This window comes from Macaca fascicularis, chromosome 20 (genome assembly GCF_037993035.2).
Source record: "Macaca fascicularis isolate 582-1 chromosome 20, T2T-MFA8v1.1".
NCBI lineage: Eukaryota > Metazoa > Chordata > Mammalia > Primates > Cercopithecidae > Macaca > Macaca fascicularis.
The window spans coordinates 53,149,061-53,171,720 of NC_088394.1; the positions used below are offsets into that span (position 1 = coordinate 53,149,061).

At 51.9% G+C, this 22,660-nt stretch overlaps 1 protein-coding gene across 14 annotated transcripts in view; it reads left to right on the forward strand.

Annotated features, from left to right (window-relative positions):
- The window catches only part of NLRC5 (NLR family CARD domain containing 5), a 93,836-nt gene that overhangs the window by 45,722 nt on the left and 25,454 nt on the right, over positions 1 to 22,660 (forward strand). For 7 of the 14 annotated variants that reach the window (XR_010583917.1, XR_006694693.2, XM_065537489.1 and 4 more), the window contains 16 exons: positions 87 to 152; positions 661 to 744; positions 2,893 to 2,976; positions 3,952 to 4,041; positions 6,575 to 6,643; positions 7,418 to 7,486; positions 8,252 to 8,341; positions 8,747 to 8,830; positions 10,297 to 10,386; positions 11,491 to 11,535; positions 12,672 to 12,761; positions 13,665 to 13,748; positions 17,850 to 17,933; positions 21,087 to 21,176; positions 21,368 to 21,430; positions 21,770 to 21,856. Coding sequence is in view for 8 of the 14 variants with exons in the window: in XM_065537489.1 (XP_065393561.1) it covers positions 87 to 152; positions 661 to 744; positions 2,893 to 2,976; positions 3,952 to 4,041; positions 6,575 to 6,643; positions 7,418 to 7,486; positions 8,252 to 8,341; positions 8,747 to 8,830; positions 10,297 to 10,386; positions 11,491 to 11,535; positions 12,672 to 12,761; positions 13,665 to 13,748; positions 17,850 to 17,933; positions 21,087 to 21,176; positions 21,368 to 21,430; positions 21,770 to 21,856 (1,269 nt within the window). In the remaining 6 variants the exon portion in view is untranslated. Of the gene's footprint in view, positions 1 to 86; positions 153 to 660; positions 745 to 2,892; positions 2,977 to 3,951; positions 4,042 to 6,574; positions 6,644 to 7,417; positions 7,487 to 8,251; positions 8,342 to 8,746; positions 8,831 to 9,987; positions 10,387 to 11,490; positions 11,536 to 12,671; positions 12,762 to 13,060; positions 13,197 to 13,664; positions 13,749 to 17,849; positions 17,934 to 21,086; positions 21,177 to 21,367; positions 21,431 to 21,769; positions 21,857 to 22,660 lie in introns of those variants that run through there. The other 7 variants (XR_006694694.3, XM_045381875.3, XR_010583918.2 and 4 more) reach the window with 6 other exon arrangements.

A 22,660-nucleotide genomic window follows, 5' to 3' on the forward strand; every position in this document is an offset into this window, starting at 1 on the left:
CAGCCTCTAGAAGCCAAGGAAAGAGGCTTGATCCACCAAGCCCTGGATGCCTGAGCCCAGGCCAGTGTTTGATTTGTTTTTGCCAGAGCTCCAGACCTGCAGGAAAGTGACGGCCAGAGGAAAGGGGCTCAGAGCAGAAGCCTGACACTCAGGTACCTTGGAGGGATCTATTGCCTTAGGAGGGGGATATGATGTGGGGGAAAGTCCCAGGCAAGGGAGAGCAGGGGCAGGGAGGATAAAGGGAAAAGCAGATGAGGGACAGGGAAAGGATTAGCCGGGTGTGGTGCCCATCCTGGATAGCCCATCCTGGCTTGAATAGGGAGCATCTGTCATAATAACAACAATAATAACAACAATAGCTGCAACTTTGGACCCTGGCTATATATATGCCAGGCATTGTGCTAGAAGTTTTATATCCTTTACCTCACTGTAATTCCTTTAGAATATCTGTGAAGTACATGTTATTTTTCCCCTTTGAGGGAGGAGGAAACTGAGTCTCAGACAGGTTAAGTCCCTTGCTCAAGATCACCCAGCTATTAAGAGGTATGGCCAAGATTAGACCCAGTTCTGTGGGCCCCCTGACTCCCCAGCACTGGAAGCTGGAGGGGCCCTGGAGTAGCTGTTTGCCCTGAGCCCTTCTGTCCTCCATTCCTACCCAAGGCTGCAGAAGTGTCAGCTCCAGGTCCACGATGCAGAGACCCTCATAGCCTTGCTCCAGGAAGGCCCTCACCTGGAGGAAGTGGAGTGAGTATCACGGGAAGCCCTGGGGTAGGAGCCAGGAAAGGAGGTTGGAGGGGGTGGGCAGGGCCTCGCCTTTGGGTGGGTGGTGTGGGGGAGGGATATGCTGCCTCATGAAGAATTTGGGGGAATCAGATCATTATAACAGCTGCTACTATTCAGCACTTGCCCTGGGTCAGGTGCTGTGCTAGGGACTGTACATGCCTCCTCTCATTCACTCCTCACATCTCTGTGATGTAAGCACTGTTACTGTCCACGTTTTATAGAGGAGGAAGTTAAGCTGCAGAAAGGTAAACTTGCTCAGGGCCACACAGGTAGGAAGAGTCTAGGCTAGGGTTCAAGCCCAGACAGTCTGGCTCCCAGCCTCATCCTCATAACCACTGCTACCTCTCTTGCTGAGATCTGCCAAGTAGAAACCCCACCACACCTGGGTCTGCCTTCCAAACCTCAGGGTTCCCCCCCACCCCCTTCATCCTTCTCCCAGAGTAGAGTGGGATAACCTTCTTTTTTCAGGATGGAGAAATTCCCATGACATCCAGCCCCTGGCTGGAGCCGATGACAGTAGTGCTTGGGGATGGATGGAGGCTCTGTCACGTCCCTAGGAGGGGCGCCCCTCCAGGAAACCTCCAAGTGAACATGAAGGCAGAGGATGGAATGACATGATGTGTTCTGGGGCGAGTGGCCCCAGCTCAGGGGAAGATGGATGGGGTGAGGGTTGCCATCGTGATCACCTCTTGATCCTGGACCTCGTCCCGTTGGGAGAACCAGGGTGGAATTAGGGTTTTTTTTTTTTATTTTGTTTTGTTTTTTTGTTTTTGAGACGGAGTCTCGCTCTGTTGCCCAGGCTGGAGTGCAGTGGCGCAATCTCGGCTCACTGCAAGCTCTACCTCCTGGGTTCACACCATTCTCCTGCCTCAGCCTCCCAAGTAGCTGGGACTACAGGTGCCCGCCACCATGCCCGGCTAATTTGTTTTTGTATTTTTAGTAGAGACGGAGTTTCACTGTGTTAGCTGGGATGGTCTCCATCTCCTGACCTTGTGATCCGCCCGCCTCTGGCTCCTGAAGTGCTGGGATTACAGGCGTGAGCCACCACGCCCGGCTGCAGATGGTTTTTTAAGAAGCTCACACACTTCTACCTGCCTCACCAGCACTGAGCATGCCCCTCCCCAAGTGCCGGCACCTGCAGAAACAGCCCCATCACACGCCTGGTTACACAGCCACCTCCTAGCCCCCTTGCCCTTCTCCCACATTTAGTCCCTCCAGATGGACCTACTGGCAGTGCTCAAAACTATCCTCTTTTCCTCCACCTTTCTAGTCCAACCCACCCTCATCTCTTATGTGGATGACCCCTCGCCTTGCCCTCCTTGCTGGCTTCCCTGCTTTCACCCTGGCCACTTCCACTTGGCAGAGAGTAGATTACATTTCACTGATGCCTGCCCCCTTCACTCTTTCCCACTGCTCAGCATAAAGCCCACATTCTAAACTCCCAGGTGGTCCAGAACCCTGCCCCCAGCCTCCCAAACCCCATCTGACCCCATCCTTCCACTCAATCTCCAATGCAGACACACTGGCTCTCTTTCAGGTCCTTGTATGGGTTATGCCACAGGACCTTTGAATGTACTGCTTCTACCACCAGGAACACCCTTCCTCCATCTCTCTCCTGCCTTTTACCTACTGAACTCCTTCTAGTTCTTTCAGTCAAGTACCTTAAGCATCAAAGAAGCCATCCCCGACCCCCAGACTAGGTCAGATGCCCCCATAATCATGAAGTTTATCACAAAAAGCAGTTATGTAGCTTGCACCATAAAGGAAGAGTTGAGGGTGGGACCTCGAAGGCAGGCTGCCTGGGTTCAAATCCAGGTTCACCCTCGAGCAGGTGCCTTAACTACTCTGCACTTCAGTTTACTCATCAGTAAGGTGAGGATAATTACAGTGCCTACATCATCGGCACCATGAGGACGAAATAGGCCAAAAGTCACAGAAGCACCGAAGATGTTGCCAGGCATGTGGTATGCAGTCTGTTGATTTCAGTTATTATCAAGGTTCATTCCTGAGAGTGATGCTTTGACTAAAGTCAGCAAAGAAAGAGTAAGTGATGGGGATTGAGGGACGACTCCAGCCCCACAGTACGTGCATTGGGCACCTCTGTCTCAGCCTCTCAGGGAACCAGCTGGAAGACGAAGGCTGTCGGCTGATGGCAGAGGCTGCATCCCAGCTGCACATCGCCAGGAAGCTGGAGTGAGTTGTCCACCCCACCGCTGGGTACCAGGGAAGGCCCTGTAGAGCCCCAGGTGGCCCCTGTGTTCACAATCAGCAGTAAGGGTGCTGATCCACTGCCACCCCTGCTTCCTCCCAACTCCAGCAGAGTCAAGATGGTTCGACCATGCCTTGCCTTCACCTCTGGCATGAGCCACTCTCTTAGTCCAATCATCCAGCACCCTTACATGTATAAAATGCATTTACTGTACATCAGTGGCTTGCATTCCAATTCATCTTTGTAGCAGCCCTGGAGTAGGGTGGGGTGGGGTTTTGCACTGGGAAGGTGTCATGCTGGGGTGCTGGGGTAGGGAGTGGTGTGTTCCTGTGGGGATACACTGTTGGTGTGAGGGGTGGTGAGATGGAAAGGAAGGCTATTAGGCTGCTGGGTGTGCTGTGGTGTTGCGTGGGGTGGGGGTGATGTTTGGGTGGGGGTGTCTTGGGGGTCTTAGATCAAGTGTGGGTTGGGGTTGGGGAGAGTTGAGATTGGGTAGCGGTGATTTGGGGCCTCGGCTTTGGATTTCAATCCTGGCTCTGTCACTTAGTAGCTTTGTGACCCTGAGAAAGTAATTGAATGTCTCTGGGTCTCAGTTTCCCCCTCTGTAAAATGGGATGACATGAAACCACATATGTACAAAGCCTTTTGTACAGAGTCTGGTACACTCAGGGCTCAGAAAATGGTGGTTATTTTACAGATGAGGAAACTGGGGGTCAGAGAGGTAAAAACACTGAGTTCTTGCTGTCAAGCTGGACAACTTTATTCTCTGAGTGGGGTGGGGGTATCGTGCATTTCTTGGCTCACTCATATGCACCAGAATCCTTTGAGATCCCCTGGCAAGGGACCCAGGACATCCAGGAGTGACAGCCAGCAAGCTGCTGAGCCACGAGGAGGGGCTAGAGCTGGCTGGGGCTGGGGACCTCAGCCACATGCCAACAGCTGCCTTCTGCTCTCCACAGCCTCAGCGACAACGGGCTTTCTCTGGCCGGGGTTCATTGTGTGCTGAGGGCCGTGAGTGCATGCTGGACCCTGGCAGAACTGCATATCAGGTGGGAGCTCCCCCAGACCACAGTACCCAACCCCCCATCATGCTCTCTCTAAAACCCTTGGAATTCCTTCTGGGCCCAAGCCTTGGGACCGGCAGAAGATGCTGCTGCTGTCCCACCCAGACCCCGTTACAGCCAGCACCCCCTTCCTAGCTGCTGCGGATATAGGCTGCTCACAGTTTATACCTCTGGAGAATTACCCTTGGCAGATAAGAGTCAGAGATGCCTGGGAGGGTACAACCTCCGCTTTCCCCTAACCTGGAGTGGCCAATGACAGGGCAGAGGGCACAAGTCTCCAGCCCAAACTCTCCAGTGGGCCAAAGCTCCCTGGAGATCAGGCCAAGGACCTGCTCCGTGTGGCTTCCCTCAGTCCCTGACTGTTTCGCCTGAGAGCAGACCATCAGTCCATGACTTGCACAACTGACAAGCGACATGTGACCCCCTACCCCATTCACAGACCCAGGCCCTGCCACTAGGGAACCCAATCCTATTTCTGTAAGTCTCGCTGTTGAGTATGGGGAGGTGAAGATGGATGCTGATTAATGTCAACTCAGTTCCCACTCGGAGGAAAGCCTCATTCTCAAACGAGTAGGGTGGTCCCTGCTTTAAACACCCCTCAAGGGAGGAGAGGGAAGCCGATTCACCCAAAAGGTAGATGAGGGGACCTCAGTTCACTGTATATGATGATTCAATAAAGGGTCCCTAGTGCATTCCGAGCGATGCCCTGTTCAATCCCAGGAACTTATACTAAATAAATTATCATGATTGTGCAAACACATTCAGCTGTAGGGAAGTTCACCTACACCTTGAGCCCAGAAGTTCGAGACCAGACTAGACAACATAGACTCTGGTTATAACAGGAAAAAAAATGAAAATAACTGGAATGTTTAACCAAGGGATATTAGTTAGACTAAGTTACTTCCAGAGAGAACTCAGTGGAACCAGGAAAATAAATGATAACATAGTTGCAGTTTTAATATGGAGGGTGACAGGGGGTTATTAAGTAAACATAAAGAAATTTCTTTGGAGACAGGATCTTGCTCTGTTACCAAGGCTGGAGTGTAGTGACACAATCATAGCTCACTTTAACCTCCAAATCCTGGGCTCAGCAATCCATCTCTCTCAGTCTCCCAAAGTGCTGGGATTACAGTCATGAGTCACTGTGCCTGGCAATTTTTTTTATTTTTTGTAGAGACAGGGTCTTGCTATATTGACAAGGCTGTTCTCAAATTCCTGAGCTCACATAATCCTCCTGCCCTGGCCTCCCAAAGAGCAAGGATTGTAGGTATGAACCACTGCACCAGGCCAAACATAAAAATTTTAAGTCATCATCTTAAAAGATTATAATAAAGCTTTTCAAGATACGCAATGGCAGAAAGAATGGTATAATCTGGGCCAGGTGCTGTGGCTCATGCTGTAATCCCAGCACTTTGGGAGGCTGAGGCAGGTGGATCACCTGAGGTCAGGAGTTCAAGACCAGCCTGGCCAACAGGGTGAAACCCCGTCTCTACTAAAAATACAAAAACTAGCTGGGCATGGTGGCGTGCACCTGTAACTCCAGCTACTCGAGAGGCTGAGGCAGAAGAATCGCTGGAACCTGGGAGACAGAGGTTGCAGTGAGTCGAGATTACGCAACTGCACTCCAGCCTGGGAGACAGAGCGAGACTCCATCTCAAATTAAAAAAAAAAAAAGAGAGAGAGAGCGAGACAGCATGGTATAATCTGTTCCCATCAATAATGATCAAGTATCAATAATTATTTGTCACCCCTTCTTCTAGCCCTTAAAAAACTAATGTTTAAAAAGAGAATCTATAATTTAATCCCATTTTTGTAAGACAAAAATTATTGCACTAGAAAAAGGAAGGTTTGACGGACCTACTCCAAAGGTTACCAGGGGTAATCCACACATACTTTGAGTACAGACAGAACCCTGACTAGCAGAGAGATGGGGGTTCAGCCTGGGGCTAAAAGAGAGAGCACATAATTTGTTTTCTTTTAAGACTTGCCAGGAAATGGGGCTTATTTAGGCAATAGATACATTTGTGAAATATCTGTGGTAGAAAGATTTCAGCCCTCGGAAAGCTCAGAGGAAGTCACAGGGGAGTCAGAGGAAGTGGCTACAGCTGGAGGCAGGGGGATAGCACTTGAGAGGTCCTCCCGGGCCAAGGGTAAAAAGTGACAGGCCAGCCATGGTGGCTTACACCTATCATCCCAGCACTTTGGGAAGCCAAGGTAGGAGGATCACTTGAGCCCAGAAGTTCGAGACCAGACTAGACAACATAGACTCTGTCTCTACATGCTTTTTTTTTTTTTTTTTTTTTAATTAGCTGGGCGTGATGGCACAAGCCTGTAATCCCAGCTACTCGGGAGGCTGAAGTGGGAGGATTGCTTCAGCCAAGGAGGTGGAGGCTTCAGTGAACCATGATTGCACCACTGCACACCAGCTTGGGCAACAGAGTGAGACTCTGTCTCAAAAAGAAATAGCAACAGGGAGCCAATAACCTCTTGCTTCCTCACCCCTCTTTTCTTTTCACAGCCTGCGGCACAAAACTGTGGTCTTCATGTTTGCCCAGGAGCCAGAGGAACAGGAGGGGCCCCAGGAGAGGTAGGGCCCGATTTCACCCCAACTCCACGCTCAGTCAGGGACATTCCCCTCTCTGCCCTCCACAGCTGGGCAGTGCCAGTGAACTGCCACGGTGACCTGGACAAATTCACGGAAGAGCGGGAATTGAGCAGGCTTGGCAAAGGATGCAGCCCCAAAGCGGGAGGGTCCAAAGCCAGACCACCTCCGCCTCTCTTGGTGCCTGAAAGGAGCCCCAGTGTTTAGGAAATAGACAGCATGCCAGGGGGATGCTGGGAGACTGGAGCCCTCCAGCCTGAACCCAGGGGATTGTCTGGCCTGTAGCTCTGGTCTTGATCGGAACTTCTGGATCCCTTTCGCACAAGGACCCATTAGGGTCCCTGATTGCCCCAGCCCAGCACATGGGCGGAGACTCAGCTCTTCGCTCCCGAAGCCGACCCACAATCTCTTCTGTAGAGTGTGAACTACTGAAGGCTCGATTCGAGCCGGGGCTGACCTCTCTGAAGCACAGATACGGAGGAGGATGAGATGAATGATAATAGCAGTCAAGGTTAATTGAGCACTTGCCATGTATGCACCAAGCACCAAACTAAGGCGGTTCACATGCAGTCTCCCAGTGAGAGGCTGTGATTTGTCCAGGGTCACACAACCAGGAAGTGGAGATGCCAAATTGGCACCAAGGTCTGATTGACTCTAAGTGGAGTATAGGGCTCAGTGGTGGAAGGCCAGGCTGAGGATGGATTCTGGAGATGGCAGACATGGCCTTTGCTCAGCCTGGCCGTGGTGATGTCCCTCCAGGGCTGCATTTCTTGACAGCCTCATGCTCCAGATGCCCTCTGAGCTGCCTCTGAGCTCCCGAAGGATGAGGTACAGTGATGGCCTCCAGCCCTGTGTGTGATTCCAGCCCCTTCCCTTCCCCTGCTCAGAGCCTGCTCCCAAACCTGTGCCCAGGCCCCACGTGCTCCCTGAAGGACGCCTGACCCGCTGTGTCCAGGAGTCATGGCCTGGCTTCCCTACCTCCTACCTCCCCTGCCCAACCCACCCCGGACAGGGCTCACAAGGCAGCCCCCTCAACCACTTTCTCAAGCCCAGGGGACCCCACTCCCCTTAGCTCCCTGACCCCCAGCAGCTGAGGGGTTGTGGGGACTCTGAAAAGAGGTGAAGGGGAGCACTGGGCTCCTTCTCTCACGATCCTGGGGCCAGGGCATGGGGGCTCCCACCAGCACTCTTCCTGCCTTCTCTCTTGGTCTGTGTCTGTCCCAATCTCCCTAAGTCCCTCTGCCTCTTTCTCTCATTTCTTCCCTCTCTCATTGTATATTTCTGTTTTATCAGTTTATTTATCTGTTATTTCAGTCTTATCTGTCTTCCTCTGATCTGCTCTCTCTCTGAATCTCTCTGTGTCTTGGTTTCCTTCCGTCTGTGTCTCTGCCCATCCTCTGTCTATCTGTGACATCCTATGGGTGTGGGGTGTGTTAGTCCCTCTTTGTCCATCTGTCTGGGTGCCAGATGCATCCCAGTCCCTCCTCTCCTGCAAGCCTCTTTTTCTGCCTCTGTGTCTGGGGGGTGGGAAAGCGGCTCCTTCCCGCCTGTGTTCCGCGGGACATGCAGGGCTGTGGTTTTGCCCCTGGGCAGGCTGACACATTGTGGCCTCCAAGCAAAGCACTTAGAGCAGCTCTGCAAGGCTCTGGGAGGAAGCTGCCACCTCGGTCACCTCCACCTCGAGTGAGTGGTTTGTATGTTGGAAGGTGGGTGGGTGGGGCCAATTACAGTGAGTTAGTGTTTTGTTTGTGTTTGGTTTTTAAGATTCACATCAACTGTTCTTTCCCTGCTAAAATCAGAAACCCCTTGGAGAATCTGGTGAAAGTTGTGACTCTTCCTCCCAAAATACAGATCCCCCATGTCTGACACACTTGGAGGCTCACCCCTGGTCCCCCAGGGGTCCATGAACCTCAGAATAAGAACCTGGGGGAGACAACAGCTGCCCACGCAAGATCTGCTGAGATCTGGCCTGGCAGCCCGGGGCTGTGTCCAGTTTCAGGAAGTTGAGTAACTGGAATGCAGGGACCATGCTGCCAGCAACCCACTCCCCACCTGCTGATGTTCTCCCCTCCCTTCTCCCCACCCCAGCTTCTCAGGCAATGCTCTGGGGGATGAAGGTGCAACCCGGCTGGCTCAGCTGCTCCCAGGGCTGGGAGCTCTGCAGTCCTTGAAGTGAGTAACCCGCTAGGCAGAGCCTCTGAGGCTGGGGTGGGACGGGGGGGTGGGGGGGAGTAGGGGGAGCATTCTCTGTCCCATCCCCATCCTTCCTGGGGTTACTGTAAAGATTAAATCAGAAAATGCATGAAAATTGCCCCTAACACAATGTAAGTGCTCAGTGAAGGCTAACTAATAGATGATTCTTACTCAGAGAGTCTGTGACTCAATAATCCCACTTCTGATTCAAGGTTTCGCTTCTGGAACCTGTCTCTGCAGCTCTGAACAGGCTTTCTGAGGCCACCCTGGGGAGGGCAGGTGTGGGTGCGAAGTATGACTAACGGCTGGCAGCTGTTGTTCTGGCCCTGGGGTGCCGGAAGGGGCTGGGGCTGTTAGCTGGGGTACGGTCAGGGTAGGCAGGGAGGGTTTGTACCAGAGAGGACATTCAAGCAGGGTACCCAGGGCTGCCAAGGAGCCCTGAGTACCTGGCAGAGAGTGTGTGGGAGCAGTCCCCAAAGTTTGCCTGCAATGTACCAGAGTTCTTGGTCCCTAAATGCCCTCGGTCCTTTTGGCTCACAGAGTGCTCCCTCCTCCCAAGCTCTTCTGGGCCAAAGCCAGAGGAGCCCCGGGAAGAGGTCACAGGTACTATATTCCAGGCTGGCTCTGTGACACACGCTTTGCTGTGTGACTTTGGGCAAGTTACATCCCCTCTCTGAGCTCCTGGTTCCCAGTCTGTAAATACATAAATTGCAGGCGTGGCCTCTGTTGGTGGCTACAATCTCTGGAATGAGTGCTGTGGCCTAAAGATCCTCTGCTCACACCCTCTTTTTGTGCAATGCTGGGAAGGAAGGGAGTTGCCTTGGTTCCTGTTCAGGGCCTGCACCTGGGAAGGAAGGAAGGCCTAACAATTGCAGGCAAATTACATGAAGACTGGAGGCTTTAGCACATCCTCATGTGACCTTCTTATTACTCTGGACTCGTGACCTGGTGCTGTGAGGGTCCACACTCGCCCTACCCGTGTCCCCGTGGGAGGAGAGTGCAGCATTAAATAGTAAATAGAAAACAATGACAAGTTGACAGGAGACCCTGAAAGAAAGGAGACACTTTGTTCCTGCTTTCTGAACAAGAGACCCCACATTTTCATTCTGTACTGGGCACCACCCCTCCCTTATCAGGTGGAGAAAATGAGGCCCAGCTCCAGCCAGAAAGCACTCCTCAGATCCATCACAAACCGAGGGATCCACTGGGTTCCCATCTCAGCTCTGTCACCAACATGTCTCATAACCTTGGGCAAGACCTTGCTTCTCTCTGGGACTCCGTTTCCCCATCTGCACCAGGAGGACTTGAAAGGGGCGCTCTCTGACCATCTTGGGTTCAGTGGGTTCTGTCATCTGGGACCAGGACCCCTGCCCTGTGCCCTGACCACAAAGAGGATGTATTTGGGTCCTGAGTGACCTGCATTGTGCCACTTCTATGATCTCCAGCCTCAGTGAGAACGGTTTGTCCCTGGATGCTGTGTTGGGTTTGGCTCGGTGCTTCTCCACTCTGCAGTGGCTCTTCCACTTAGACATCAGGTGAGCGTGCCTCTCCGCCCCCAGCCCTGCCTCTTTCCCCCATCCCACAGGTCGTCTGCTCCCACGTGAGCCCCTCATCCATCAAGTTCATGCCGAACTATCATCCTTAGCACCTTGGGCAGTGCCAGATCCAGAGAGCATGTGATGGGTGTCCACTGAATGAATGATCAAATGAATGAATAAGTATGGCCTCACGGATGCTCAAATTTCTCCAAATCCACCATTAGAGAGTTCACTGACTCTGCTTCACTCATTCTTTGGATTGTCCTCAGAGACTTTTAAGAAATCTGGGGGCCAAGCACTATGGCTCACCCCTGTAATCCCAGCATTTTGGGAGGCCAAGGTAGGAGGATCACTTGATCCTAGGAGTTTGAGACCAGCCTGGACAACATAGTGAGACCCACCCCCACCTCTATAGAAACTTTTAAAATTAGCCAAGCATGATGGCATGCACCTACTTGGGAGGCTGAGGTGAGAGGATTGCTTAGGCCCAGGAGATCGAAGCTGCAGTGAGTTGTGATCACACCATTGCACTCCAGCCTGGGCAAAAGAGCAAAACTCTGTCTCGAAGAAAAAAAAATGTCAGGCACAATGGCTCACATCTGTAATTCCAGCACTTTGGGACGCTAAGGCAGGAGGATCGTTTGAGCCCAGGAGTTTGAGACCAGCCTGCTCAACATGGCAAAACTCCATCTCTACAAAAAATACAAAAATTAGACAGTCATCATGGGGCATGCCTGTAATCCCGGCTACTTGGGAGGCTGAGGTGGTAGGATCAGTTGAGCCTGGGGAAGGTTGAGGCTGCAGTGAGCCATGACTGCACCACTGCACTCCAGCCTGGGCAATAGAGCGAGACCCTTTCTTTGAAACAACAACAAAGAAGAATTTCTTACCTCATTGTTCATTGTGAAATCAAATGAGAAATGTCAGTGGTGTGTTTTGCACATGCCTTGATACGTGTAATTGTTGCTTGATCTGTTTTTTGTTTGCTGAGAAAGCAGGCCACCCCAGGCCCTCTTTGCCCTCACCAGTCTGGATTCTTGCCACTACCAGGGAAGTTGGTCTTTGCCCATTTTCAAACTGCTGCCTCCTCTTTGCTTCCAGCTTTGAGAGCCAACACATCCTCCTGAGAGGGGACAAGACAGGCAGGTGAGAAGGGAATGCTCGGGGTGGGGGAGTCCCCTCCCACTCTGGTCCCCATCTGCTACAGGTCCCCCACTCCCAGACCCATGCTGACTACTCAGTCTTCAGTTAAACCACCCAGGTCTGGCATTCTAGGTTTAATCACCACTTCAGTAACCACCGCCCCCACCCCCCAACTGCCCTGTAAATTGTCAGTAATCGACTGCCCTGTTTTCCCCTTGGAAGGAGGCAATGCAGATGGGAGGAAGGGAGGGATATGGTTGGGAGAGGTACCAGAGCAGAGCAGGTGCCAGCAGATTGCAGCAGATTGTGGGAGGAGACATGAGAACATTTGTGCTTTTGCCTTTTGGGGAATTTTGTAGACTCACCCCTTCATACATGTCACTGCCCTTTCACGCTCTGAAGGCAGGGGCCGTTGGTGCTCTGAAAAAAAATTTTCCATGTCTTCGCAGTAAACAACCAATACTAGTTTAGCTCTTCATGATGTTCCCGGCTGCCCTCTAGTGGGATCAGGCCTCTTGGCCTCAGCTGGGAGCAGTGGCAGAGGATAGGGTGGGCCCAGGCGCAGCTGGCTGGGCAGACAGAATCCACAGCTAATGTGTCCAGAAAAGGCACTGCTACACAGGTGGGCTGTCAGGAGCCAGGGGTGGCTCAAGCCTGGGTGGTCTTGCTTCCCAGGATAGGAGCTCTGTTTCTGGGGAACCCCCAGGTTCTTGAAGCCCAAAGAACTGTCGTACAGGGAGGCAGAAGTCACGTGATGCCAAGCAATGGTCAGAGAGGCTCTGTCTTGGATCCTCCTGCCTGCTCACCTGGACAGGAACAAGCTGCTGGCTTTTCTAACTCGGGCTTCCCTTCCCTGAGCCTCAGTTTTCCCATCTGAACAATGAGGGACTGAGCTAGGATCCAGTGACTTCATTGTCTCTGAGATGCCTTCCAGCCCTGACTTTCCAAGTCTGGGAGTCCAATGTGGGTGATCTGAGCTTTCCTTTCTAAACGATCCCCCTCCTAGGGGTATATGGGCTGGGAGTCCAATGTGGGTGATCTGAGCTTTCCTTTCTAAACGATCCCCCTCCTAGGGGTATATGGGCTGGGAGTCCATGGGGGTGATCTGAACTCTCCTTTCTAAATGATCCCCCTCCTAGGGATATACGGGCCACTGGATCTTCACCAGACTTCCCAGCTGGAGCTGAGTTCTTGGGGTTCCGTCGGCGCTGCATACCCAGGAGCCTCCGGTACTGTCCCAGCACTTCTCGTTTGGGGGTAACCACAACAGGGATGAGGCGTCAGAGGGGTCAGAGCTGGCAGGGGCTAGGGCTGGGGATTGGGATAGAGGGAAGAGAGGGAGTTTAAGAGAAGAGGAAAAGAAAGAGTGGTGGGTGTGAGGGGTGCGGGAGTGGGGGGGGCTCTGACCCCTGAGGGGCAGCTCAGCTGGCCCATGCCCCGCATTCTCCTTGGAGAGAAGATTCCACATTTCTGTGAAGCAAACAGAGCAGCTCAGCCACTCTCTGCCTGGGGTCTCCACCTGCTCTAGGGAACACCCATTTTCCAGAAAGAAAGGGGTTGGCCTCTCTCCCCACAAATGCACTCCCCATCTGCAAGCTCTGCCATGAGAGGCTGTGAGACACTGACTTGGCCCCACCTCTCTCCAGGCCTCCAGGAAAGTGGAGGCAAGTGAGGCCCTGGGAAGGACATTTCAATTTCACTTTTAGCCCCAGGGCAATGGGGAGCCACAGAGGGTAACAGGGAGAGGCCTGGTCAGATTTGCAGTGTTAAAATGTGAGACATTTGCGGGGTGGAGAGGGATTGCAGGGAGGCAAGAGTGGAAGCCCAGAGGGTGTTCAATGGTCAAGGTGAATGAGGATGGTGGCCTGGGCTCTGGAGGGGGCGGGGGGGAGGACTTGGGGAGTCACTGACAAGGGCAGCTGGGAACTCAGGGTCCTGCACTGTTGCTGTCAGGGCAGGAGGAATGGGGGCTGCAGGGGAGACTCGGGAGGGTAGCGAGTGCCCCACAGGGGAAGGGGCCTGTGGCCTCCTACTTAGAGTGAGGAATGATAGGAGAAGGAGAGAGCCCCTGGGGCTAGCCAGGGACCCTGGGCTTTCTCTGATTCCCTGCCCTGCCCATTGCCCCTTTGCAGCCTCAGTGAGTGTCCTCTGGAGCCCCCAAGCCTCACTCACCTCTGTGCCACTCTGAAGGAGTGCCCAGGACCCCTGGAACTCCAGTAAGTAACGAAGACACAGCCCTAGAGGGTGCCATGTGGGGATCTGCCCAGTGACCTGGGAGGGGGCTTCCTGGTTAGAAGCCAGGTGGGTCTTTCTTGGTTTCTTCCCACCAGCCCTGCCCCACAAGAGTCCCCTGGCCTTTGGTAGAAACTTGGCTGTCTCTCGGCAGCCCCCAGCCTTAGGCAGCACATGTCTCCCACTGGGAGATGCTGTGCTGGTCTGGGGAAGCCTTCACCTGCACCATCCACTCAACTCAGGGCACCCGGGGGCCCTGTCTACCTCCGACCCCACCCCTGGAGCCTCACCTGGGCCCTCACTTGGACCTGCCTCCATGGCTGGAGCGTAGCACTTCTGAAAGCCCTTCCTCAAGGCACCCCCTGTCTCCGTGGGGTTATCACCTCACTCACCCCAGAACACCTGGGTCTGGGACCAGAGACTGGACCTGGAATCAGGACTCTTGGCTCAAAAGGGCTTCAACTCCCCGGGCCTCAGCTTCCTTATCTGCACAGTGGATGGTCAGCCTTTCCTTTTATTATCATTGTGGTGATTCTATTACAGTAATTACCTTAAAATAAAGAAATCCAAGACAAAACCTGCCTCACCTAAACAACCTCTTCTCTCATCAAATCCATGTTGTCATGTGTCCACAGGACCGTCTACTCCTTGTCTATTTGCATATTCAGTTTCTACCTGTTTGCCGTAATCAACTAGCTGCATTCTATAGTTTCATGCACTGTGTTTTCATAGCATCTGTGTTTTCCATTTTACTTCAGCCTTTTTTCTTGCTTTCCAGCCCCATCTCAAATGCCCTTCCAGCCCTTCCAACCAGATAATCCAGTTTGACCCCCTGGAGTGTGGCCTTCCCATGTCCTTCTCCAGGTTCAAACACATAACCATAAAATCATTATCAGACCTACACTATTTTTTTTTTCTGAGACAGAGTTTTGCTCTTGTTGCCCAGGCTGGAGTGCAATGGCGTGATCTTGGCTTGCTGCCACCTCTGCCTCCTGGGTTCAAGCGATTCTCCTGCCTCAGCCTCCTGAGTAGCTGGGATTACAGGCGCGTGCCATCATACCTGGTTAATTTTTGTATTTTTAGTAGAGACAGGGTTTCATCATGTTGGCCAGGCTGGTCTCGAACTCCTGACCTCAAGTGATCCACCTGCCCGAGCCTCCCAAAGTGTTGGGATTACAGGCATGCGCCACTGCGCCTGGCCCAGACCTACCCTATTAATGGTAATTCCTTAAAGTCATCCAATGGTCAGTGGTCCCTGATTGTCTCTTACCTGTTTTCACAGAATGTATATTGATGCCTTTTAATACTAAATTGCCACAGTATGGGATGAGCTGCAAGTTATTCCACCACACCCTTCTAGAGTCTAGATCAGGGGTGTCCAATCTTTTGGCTTCCCTGGGCCACATTGGAAGAAGAAAAAGAATTGTCTTGGGCCACACATAAAATACACTAACACTAGTGATAGCTGATGTGCTAAAAAAAAAATTTTTTTTTAAACACGAAAAAAAATCTCATAGTGTTTTAAGAAAGTTTACGAATTTTTGTTAGGCCGTATTCAAAGCCATCCTGGGCTGCATGCAGCAGGCCATGTGGGCTGGACAAGCTTGGTCTAGATTGAGATCCAAACTGCTTCTAGGTATTGTGTTTTATTTTGTGTAGCACTGCAGTCAGTGCTACAAAAAGCACTCTTATGTGATTTGACTGTTAAGTACCTATTGTATACCAAGCACTGGGCCACATCCTGGGAACACAAGGAGACTAGGATGCAGGCTCTTCTGGCCAAGACAAATCACCTGCAGAGGAAGCTTCATATAAAAAGCCCACTGGGGGTCTGGCACGGTGGCTCACGCCTGTAATCCCAGCCCTTTGGGAGGCCAAGGTGGGTGGATCATGAGGTCAGGAGTTCGAGACTAGCCTGGCCAACATAGTGAAACCCCGTCTCTGCTAAAAATACAAAAATTAGCTGGGCATGGTGTTGCACACCTGTAATCCCAGCTACTTGGGAGGCTGAGGCAGGAGACTCGCTTGAACCTGGAAGGCAGAGATTGTGGTGAGCTGAGATCGTGCCATTGTACTCCAGCCTGGGCAACAGAGCAAGACTCCATCTCAAAAGAATAAATAAATACAGCCTGGGCAACAGAGCAAGACTCCATCTCAAAAGAATAAATAAATAAATAAATAAATAAAGCCCACTGGCAGTGCTGGGTGATTTGAGCACAGGTGGGAGTTTCAGGGCCCCCTCTGTCACCTGTGGTTCGAGAAAGTGCAATAGTGAATATGAAAGCACTTTACCAACTGTAGAGTACTGTGATCACTTGCAGGATTATTGTTATCAATAGTCATCAAGGTACTCAATGCTGAAGTCCAGTTACTCACCAACTGTGTGCTGGGGTTCCACCGGGGAAGCCAGGGAAGATAGATAGTGGGGCTCCATCCCCACTCCCTGAATTCAAGCACTGCAGGTCCACTTTGCCTGTGTACATATGGGCATACCATGTGGGATGTGGTAAAGAGTAAAGGTTCCATTGCTTAAAAAATAAATAAATAAATAAATAAAAGGAGGGTGTAAGCACCTCCTTTGCCAACGAGAACCCATGGTGTATTTGGGGTCTGGTGGGACGCTATCGGGAGGTGTTTCTGGAAAGACCACCCCTCAATGAAGGCCCCGGTCCTGACTGTGCCTCAGCAGCCTATGCCCAGTCCCTGGGGCAGAAAGGGTAGAGTTGGGCCTCCAGCCCAGGCCCTGGCAGAGGCTCCAACATGAGGCTTCCAGCCCCAGGACCACAGATTGCTCCTCCCGTCCTACCCTGCCCCCCAGCTCACCAAGCCAGTTGATGTGGGGTCCCTGCACTCCATGCCTCCCCTCCAACCAGCCAGAGGAGAAAGCAGCAGAGATGGGCCAGGCTCTTGGAGGCCCCGGAGAGGGGAGAGGGCAGCCTGCAGAGGATGAAGACAGAGAGGAAGGGGAAGGTGGAGAAGGCAGAAGGAGAACATAGTAGAGGTCCGCGGGGGTCGGGAAGTGGCTCCAGGCCCCCCAGGAAGGGGCTGTATGTAAACCCCAGGGCGCTCAGAGTCTTGTCCTGGTCCTCCATCTAGAGCAGAGAGAGCAAGGCGGGTATCTGGAGTTTCTCCTAAATGCACTGGGTTCTGACAAATTATCTGGACAATGATGAGCTGGTTGGTCTGGTGTTAGTGGGCAACTAGAGACCCCAGCCAGTCCCTGTCTCCTTTGCTGACCTGTTGTATGCTGAATTTCCATTGTCATATCCACTTATCTGGGTTGAGGCAGCATTGTTTTCTTTTCCTTCCTTCCTTTCTTTTCTTTCTTTCTTTCTTTCCTTCCTTCCTTCCTTCCTTCCTTCCTTCCTTCCTTCTTTCTTTCTTTCTTTCTTTCTTTCTTTTTCTTTCTTTCTTTCTTTCGAGACGGAGACTCACTCTGTCACTCAGGCTGGAGTGCAGTGGTGTGATCTTGGCTTACTGCAACCTCTGCCTCCCAGGTTCAAGCGATTCCCATGCCCCAGCCTCCTGAGTAGCTAGGACTACAGGTGCGCACCACCATGCCTGGCTAATTTTTTGTATTTTTTTTAGTAGAGGTGGAATTTTGCCATGCTGCCCAGGCTGGTCCCAAACTCCTGACCTCAGGTGATCCACCCACCCCAGCCTCCCAAAGTGCTGGGATCACAGGCATGAGCCACAGTGCCCAGCCACATTCTTTTCCTAACAAACATGTTTGGCAGAACACTGACCTTCATGGCCCTCAAAAATTAATTCTGCTAGTCCGTTTAGTTTGGGGAAAAGTCTGCTGTAGCTCCTTGGAAATTCATAATGCACAGCAGCCTATCACAGCCTCAGAGAAGCCCTGCAGCAAACAAAACCATTTAATTTGGCTTAACCCCATATTTTCCAAACTTACAAGACCTTCCTCTTCTTCCAGCCCCACAGATAACCCATGGACCCAGTGCTAGGAGAGAATGTTTCAGGTGACCCTGGTTAGGTCCCATCTCCAGAAGGCTCTGGCTGTGAGGCCGTGCTTCCTGCTTTCCTAGAAGGTTTCCCCCACCTCATCCACATGCTTTGTTTCACAGATTGTCCTGCGAGTTCCTGAGTGACCAGAGCCTGGAGACTCTGCTGGACTGCCTCCCTCGACTCCCTCAGCTGAGCCTGCTGCAGTAAGACGAGAGTTTTTCCTATTTCCCAGTTCCTTGTGCTCGTGTCCCTAAGGCTCCTCCATGGCAAAGCTGTACCTGCCCTCTAACCCCTCAACTCCCCTTTACCCCCTCCAACCCCCTCTACCCGCTCCGTTCTTTCCTTAGATTGTTTTCTCATTTTACCCGGCACAACTGGGGACTCAAATCTGCTTCGAGTTCCACCCTAATACTTTGTCAACCTCAGGGGGCATCGTTTGCCTCCTCTGCGTCTCAGTTTCCTCATCTGACAAATGGGATTAATATCCCCCGCCCATTCCCCCAGGGTTGGGACTCAAATAAGTTGTTCTAAAATCAACTTAAGAAATGGAAAATCTGTGACAAATGAGCCGTCCTACTTCTCCCCACCCATGGGAAGGTCACCCACTCGTAGAAAGGGGCTGTACAGATGTAGGTCCTGTATATATCACATGCTGCTTTTGAAAGATCACCATCAAACTCTGCAAAAAGGGAATTTAAGCAGCATGCCCCAAAGTATTAAAACTATTTTCTAGTTTCAGCTCAGACTGGTTAGAATTTAAAAGGATTTAGGCCAGGTGCGGTGGCTCATGCCTGTAATCCCAGCACTTTGGGAGGCCAAGGCAGGCAGATCACCTGAGGTCAGGAGTTTGAGACTAGCCTGGCCAATGTGATGAAATCCCGTCTCTACTAAAAATACAAAAATTAGCCAGGCGTGGTAGTGGGTGCCGGTAATCCCAGTTACTTGGGAGGCTGAGGCAGGAGAATTGCTTGAACCTGGGAGGCGGAGGTTGCAGTGAGCCAAGATCGCACCACTGCACTCCAGCTTGGGCGACAAGAGCAAAACTCCATCTCAAAAAAGAAAAAAAAGAAAAGAAAAGAAAAAGAAAAAACCTTTTTTAAAAGAAAAAGAAAAAAAATAACTTTCTTACTTTAAACATTCTTCTAGCGGTGGGGAAAGCAGCTGCAGCTGAGATGAAAAAATATAACAGGAAAGTAAATCATAATGTTAATAACATCAGTGCAAAGGCTGGGGCTCTCTGAAATGCCTAAGATGGCTCACATCACCTCCACGATCTCGCTTATGCTTGGGTTTTATCTGGGAGGGAGGGAGGGAGGAGACGTGACCACATTCCAGGGGCAAGTACAGCCCAGCTCACAGCACCCCATGGCACCCTGTAATAGTCCCCCCTGCCTGGAAAGAATGAGTCAGAAAGGACTCCTTTGGACATAAAAGGTGACAGGTTAAAATTGAACAGGTTGGTAACCTCAGACCAGAGAGGAACTTCTCTTTGCCTAAGTCACACAGCTTCACCCCGACTCCTCGTCTGCCTTTGGTGGGGTGGTCAGCCTGACCCCTTGCCAGGGTTTAAACTTTATAGTACTCAGCCTGTAGTGCTTGTGCCCCTACTGTGGGCCAGGCACTGTGTGAGGGGCTGGAGACACGGCAGAAAAAGTTGACTATGTCCTTATCTTCTTGGAGCTCATCTTACAGTAATGGGAGCTGAAAAATAAGTAAAGTAAAATCAAATAAGATGAACTTAGCTAGTTATAAGGGAATTTTCTCGGGATGTGGTGAAGAGTGGCTGGAGAGGTGATTTAGATGATGGCAGGAGCCATCAGGGAACGTCTCTGAGGAGGGATGCTGAGCTGGGACCTAAAGGAAGAGAGAGAGCTCACCTTGTGAAGAGCAGGGAACTGCATTCTAGGCAGAGGGAACGGCATGTGTGAGGCCCTGAGGCATAATTAAGCTTGGTGGGCTCCAGGAACAGCGCAGAACCAATGCAGTAAGAGCACAGTGGCTGGCAGGGACAGTCCAAGGAGAGGAGGAAGAGAGAGATGGGCTCAGGTTGGGTCGCACGGGGGCCTGGCGCCCATGGGGAGAGTTTAGACTTTTGTTTCTGGGAACATGAAAGGGAGAGGAATAATTTGGGTTTTCTTTCTTTCTTTTTCGTGGGGGAGGGTGGGGACAGGGTCTCACTCTGTCACCCAGGCTGGAGTGCAATGGTGCAATCTCAGCTCACTGCAACCTCCGCCTCCCAGGTTCAGGCAATTCTTGTGCCTCAGCCTCCCAAGTAGCTGGGATTACAGGCATGCACCATCATGCCCGGCTAATTTTTGTATTTTTAGTAGAGACAGACCAGGCTGGTCTCAAACTCCTGACCTCAAGTGATCCACCCGCCTCGGCTTCCCAAAGTGCTGAGACTACAGGCATGAGCCACTGTACCTGGTCTTCATTTGGGTTTTCAAAAGTTCAGTCTGAGTGCTGGGTAGAGAAGGGATTGGGAGATATGAGTGGAAATGAGAATGGGAAGAGATGTGTGCAGCAGGTTGAATGATGCTGGGGGCTGATCATTGCTGGGGTGGGATGGAAGTGGGTAGACTCAGGGTGGATCTTGAGAGTGGAATTTACAGACAAGCTGATAGGGCAATTACTGGGTGAGGCAAATGGACGTGCTGAGGCTGCCTCTGAGAGCAAGGTGGACCCATCTCACTTTCTCTAAGGCAGTGGTTTGTAACTGGGGGTGATTTTCGCCCTTGGGGGTCATTTGGAAATGTCTGCAGATATTTTTGGTGGTCGTGACCGCGGGTGAGGGGTGCTGCTACTGGCATCGAATGATTAGAGATCTGGGATGCTGCTAAACGTCCTGTAGAGCACAGGACAGCCCCCAACAACAAGGAATTATCAGACCCCACATCTCAATAGCGCTAAGGTTTAAAAACTGTGCCTGAAGGGCCTGAAGCTTCCCACTCTCTGTGAGCAAGGACTCGCCTGTGAAATGTGTGCTTGCAGGTAAAAACAATAGTAATAATAGCAGCAAGCACAGGTCCCATGCCCGGCAGCGCACCTGCATGATGTAATTAAATTCTCATATACCTCGAGCGTCATACATGACAAGTCTTGATTTCCAGATAAGGAAACTGAAGCTCAGAGGGGTGAAGTCACTTGTACAAGGTCACACAGCCAGTAAGCAGAACTGAGACTCAAATCCAAATCTGCCTGACCCTCAGCCCTATTTGTGCCTCTTGAGCCCCTGCCTGCTTCCCTATTGCCTTGCTGAGCTGCTACCCCTCCCCACCCTCCCTTTCCTTACCCTCCAGCCTAGCCAGATTCCTTGTCCACTCATCTTGCTGGGATCTACCCCCTTTCCTTTTCAGGCTGAACCAGACGGGACTGTCCCCGAAAAGCCCCTTCCTGCTGGCCAACACCTTAAGCCTGTGCCCACGGGTTAAAAAGGTGGATCTCAGGTGGGCATTCCCCTGGGACAGCCAGGACTAGTCCTGAAGGGTTGCGCCTGGAGTCTGGTGGGTATGAGGGGGTAGGATGAAGACAGTAGGACCCAACTAGAGACTGGGCTTCTGGAGGAGGGGTACTGGCCTCGTGGGGACATCCTGAGGCTGTGGCCGCAGCTGTCTGACCCAGGTGCTGTCTGCTCCAGGTCTTTGCACCATGCAACCCTGCACTTCAGATCCAATGAGGAGCAGGAAGGCGTGTGCTGTGGGTAAGCCCCCTTAAACCGTGCCCAGGCAGCTAGTTGATGTTGGGAACCAGTAGATCTGCCTCCTGGGTGGCCAGAGCAGCATACAGACTGCCTAGAACAAAACATTCCTGTGGAACAGCCCTGCAGAGGGACTTGTTTCTCCCCAGCATGAAGAAGCACAGGTCCTGGTGGGATCTACTGTGGGGGTGGGAGCAGTGGATTCTGGACACTTCCAGAGGGTCCAAGCTTGAATGGAGACCCACCTGGAGCTCGGAAGCTGTGCCCTGGACTAGCTAGGGTGGAGGTGGTCTCAGTGGCCAAACGCCCCATCCCCTGCTTGTCCCCTCTACCTCCGTCCAGCAGGTTCACGGGCTGCAGCCTCAGCCAGGAGCATGTGGAGTCACTGTGCAGGTTGCTGAGCAAGTGTAAAGACCTCAGCCAGGTGGAGTAAGTTGAGGGAGGAGGAGGAAGGAGAGGAGCATGGATGCATGCCTGAGGGGCACTGGAGGGGAGAAGAGGGTCCGTGTGTGCCCATATAGTCATGTGCCTGCCTACGCCTCTCAGGACCAGCTGTCAGGGATGCCTGGGACTTTGGGTCTCATACCCAAAGCTTCCCTGAATCAATTTTCTCTCTCCCGCCCCCACTCTCGGAGTGGTGGAGCTAGTTCCACGGCGCGCCCTCTGACTTGGCCCTCAGCCTCAAGTGTGTGCAAGCTCTGCTGGCAGATGGGGGCTAAAACACAAGATTCATTGTTGGCTCAGCAGGTGGTTAAAAGCAGTAAATGACTCTGCCTGAGGAGGGACGCACAGCCAGCCAGGGTTGGGTCTTGCAGTCTCTTGTATTGTCGAGATGTGGTATCCGCGTGGCCTGTCTTGGGTACTCGAATAGTCAGCCCCTGCATGGGTGGAATAATAATAGCTAACACCTATTGAGCACTTTCTCCTCTAAGTGTTTGACGTGTTCTTTTTATCTTTCCCGTATCCCTGGATACTAGTATTGTTCTCATTTTACAGATGAGGGAACTGAGACACAGAGTGTAAAAACTTACCCAAAGTCACACAGCTAGTAAAATGCAGAGTCCCTACTCACACGCATTAGGAATCCAGCCTAGAACCAGTGGGAAATAAAGAGAGAGCAGTCCACCAAAAATGCCACACAATTTTCATTTCTGAGATTACAAGCATGAGCCACTGCGCTTGGAATGTATTTTAAAGAGATATGAATCAGAAATATGTCTTTGAGGTTTTTGT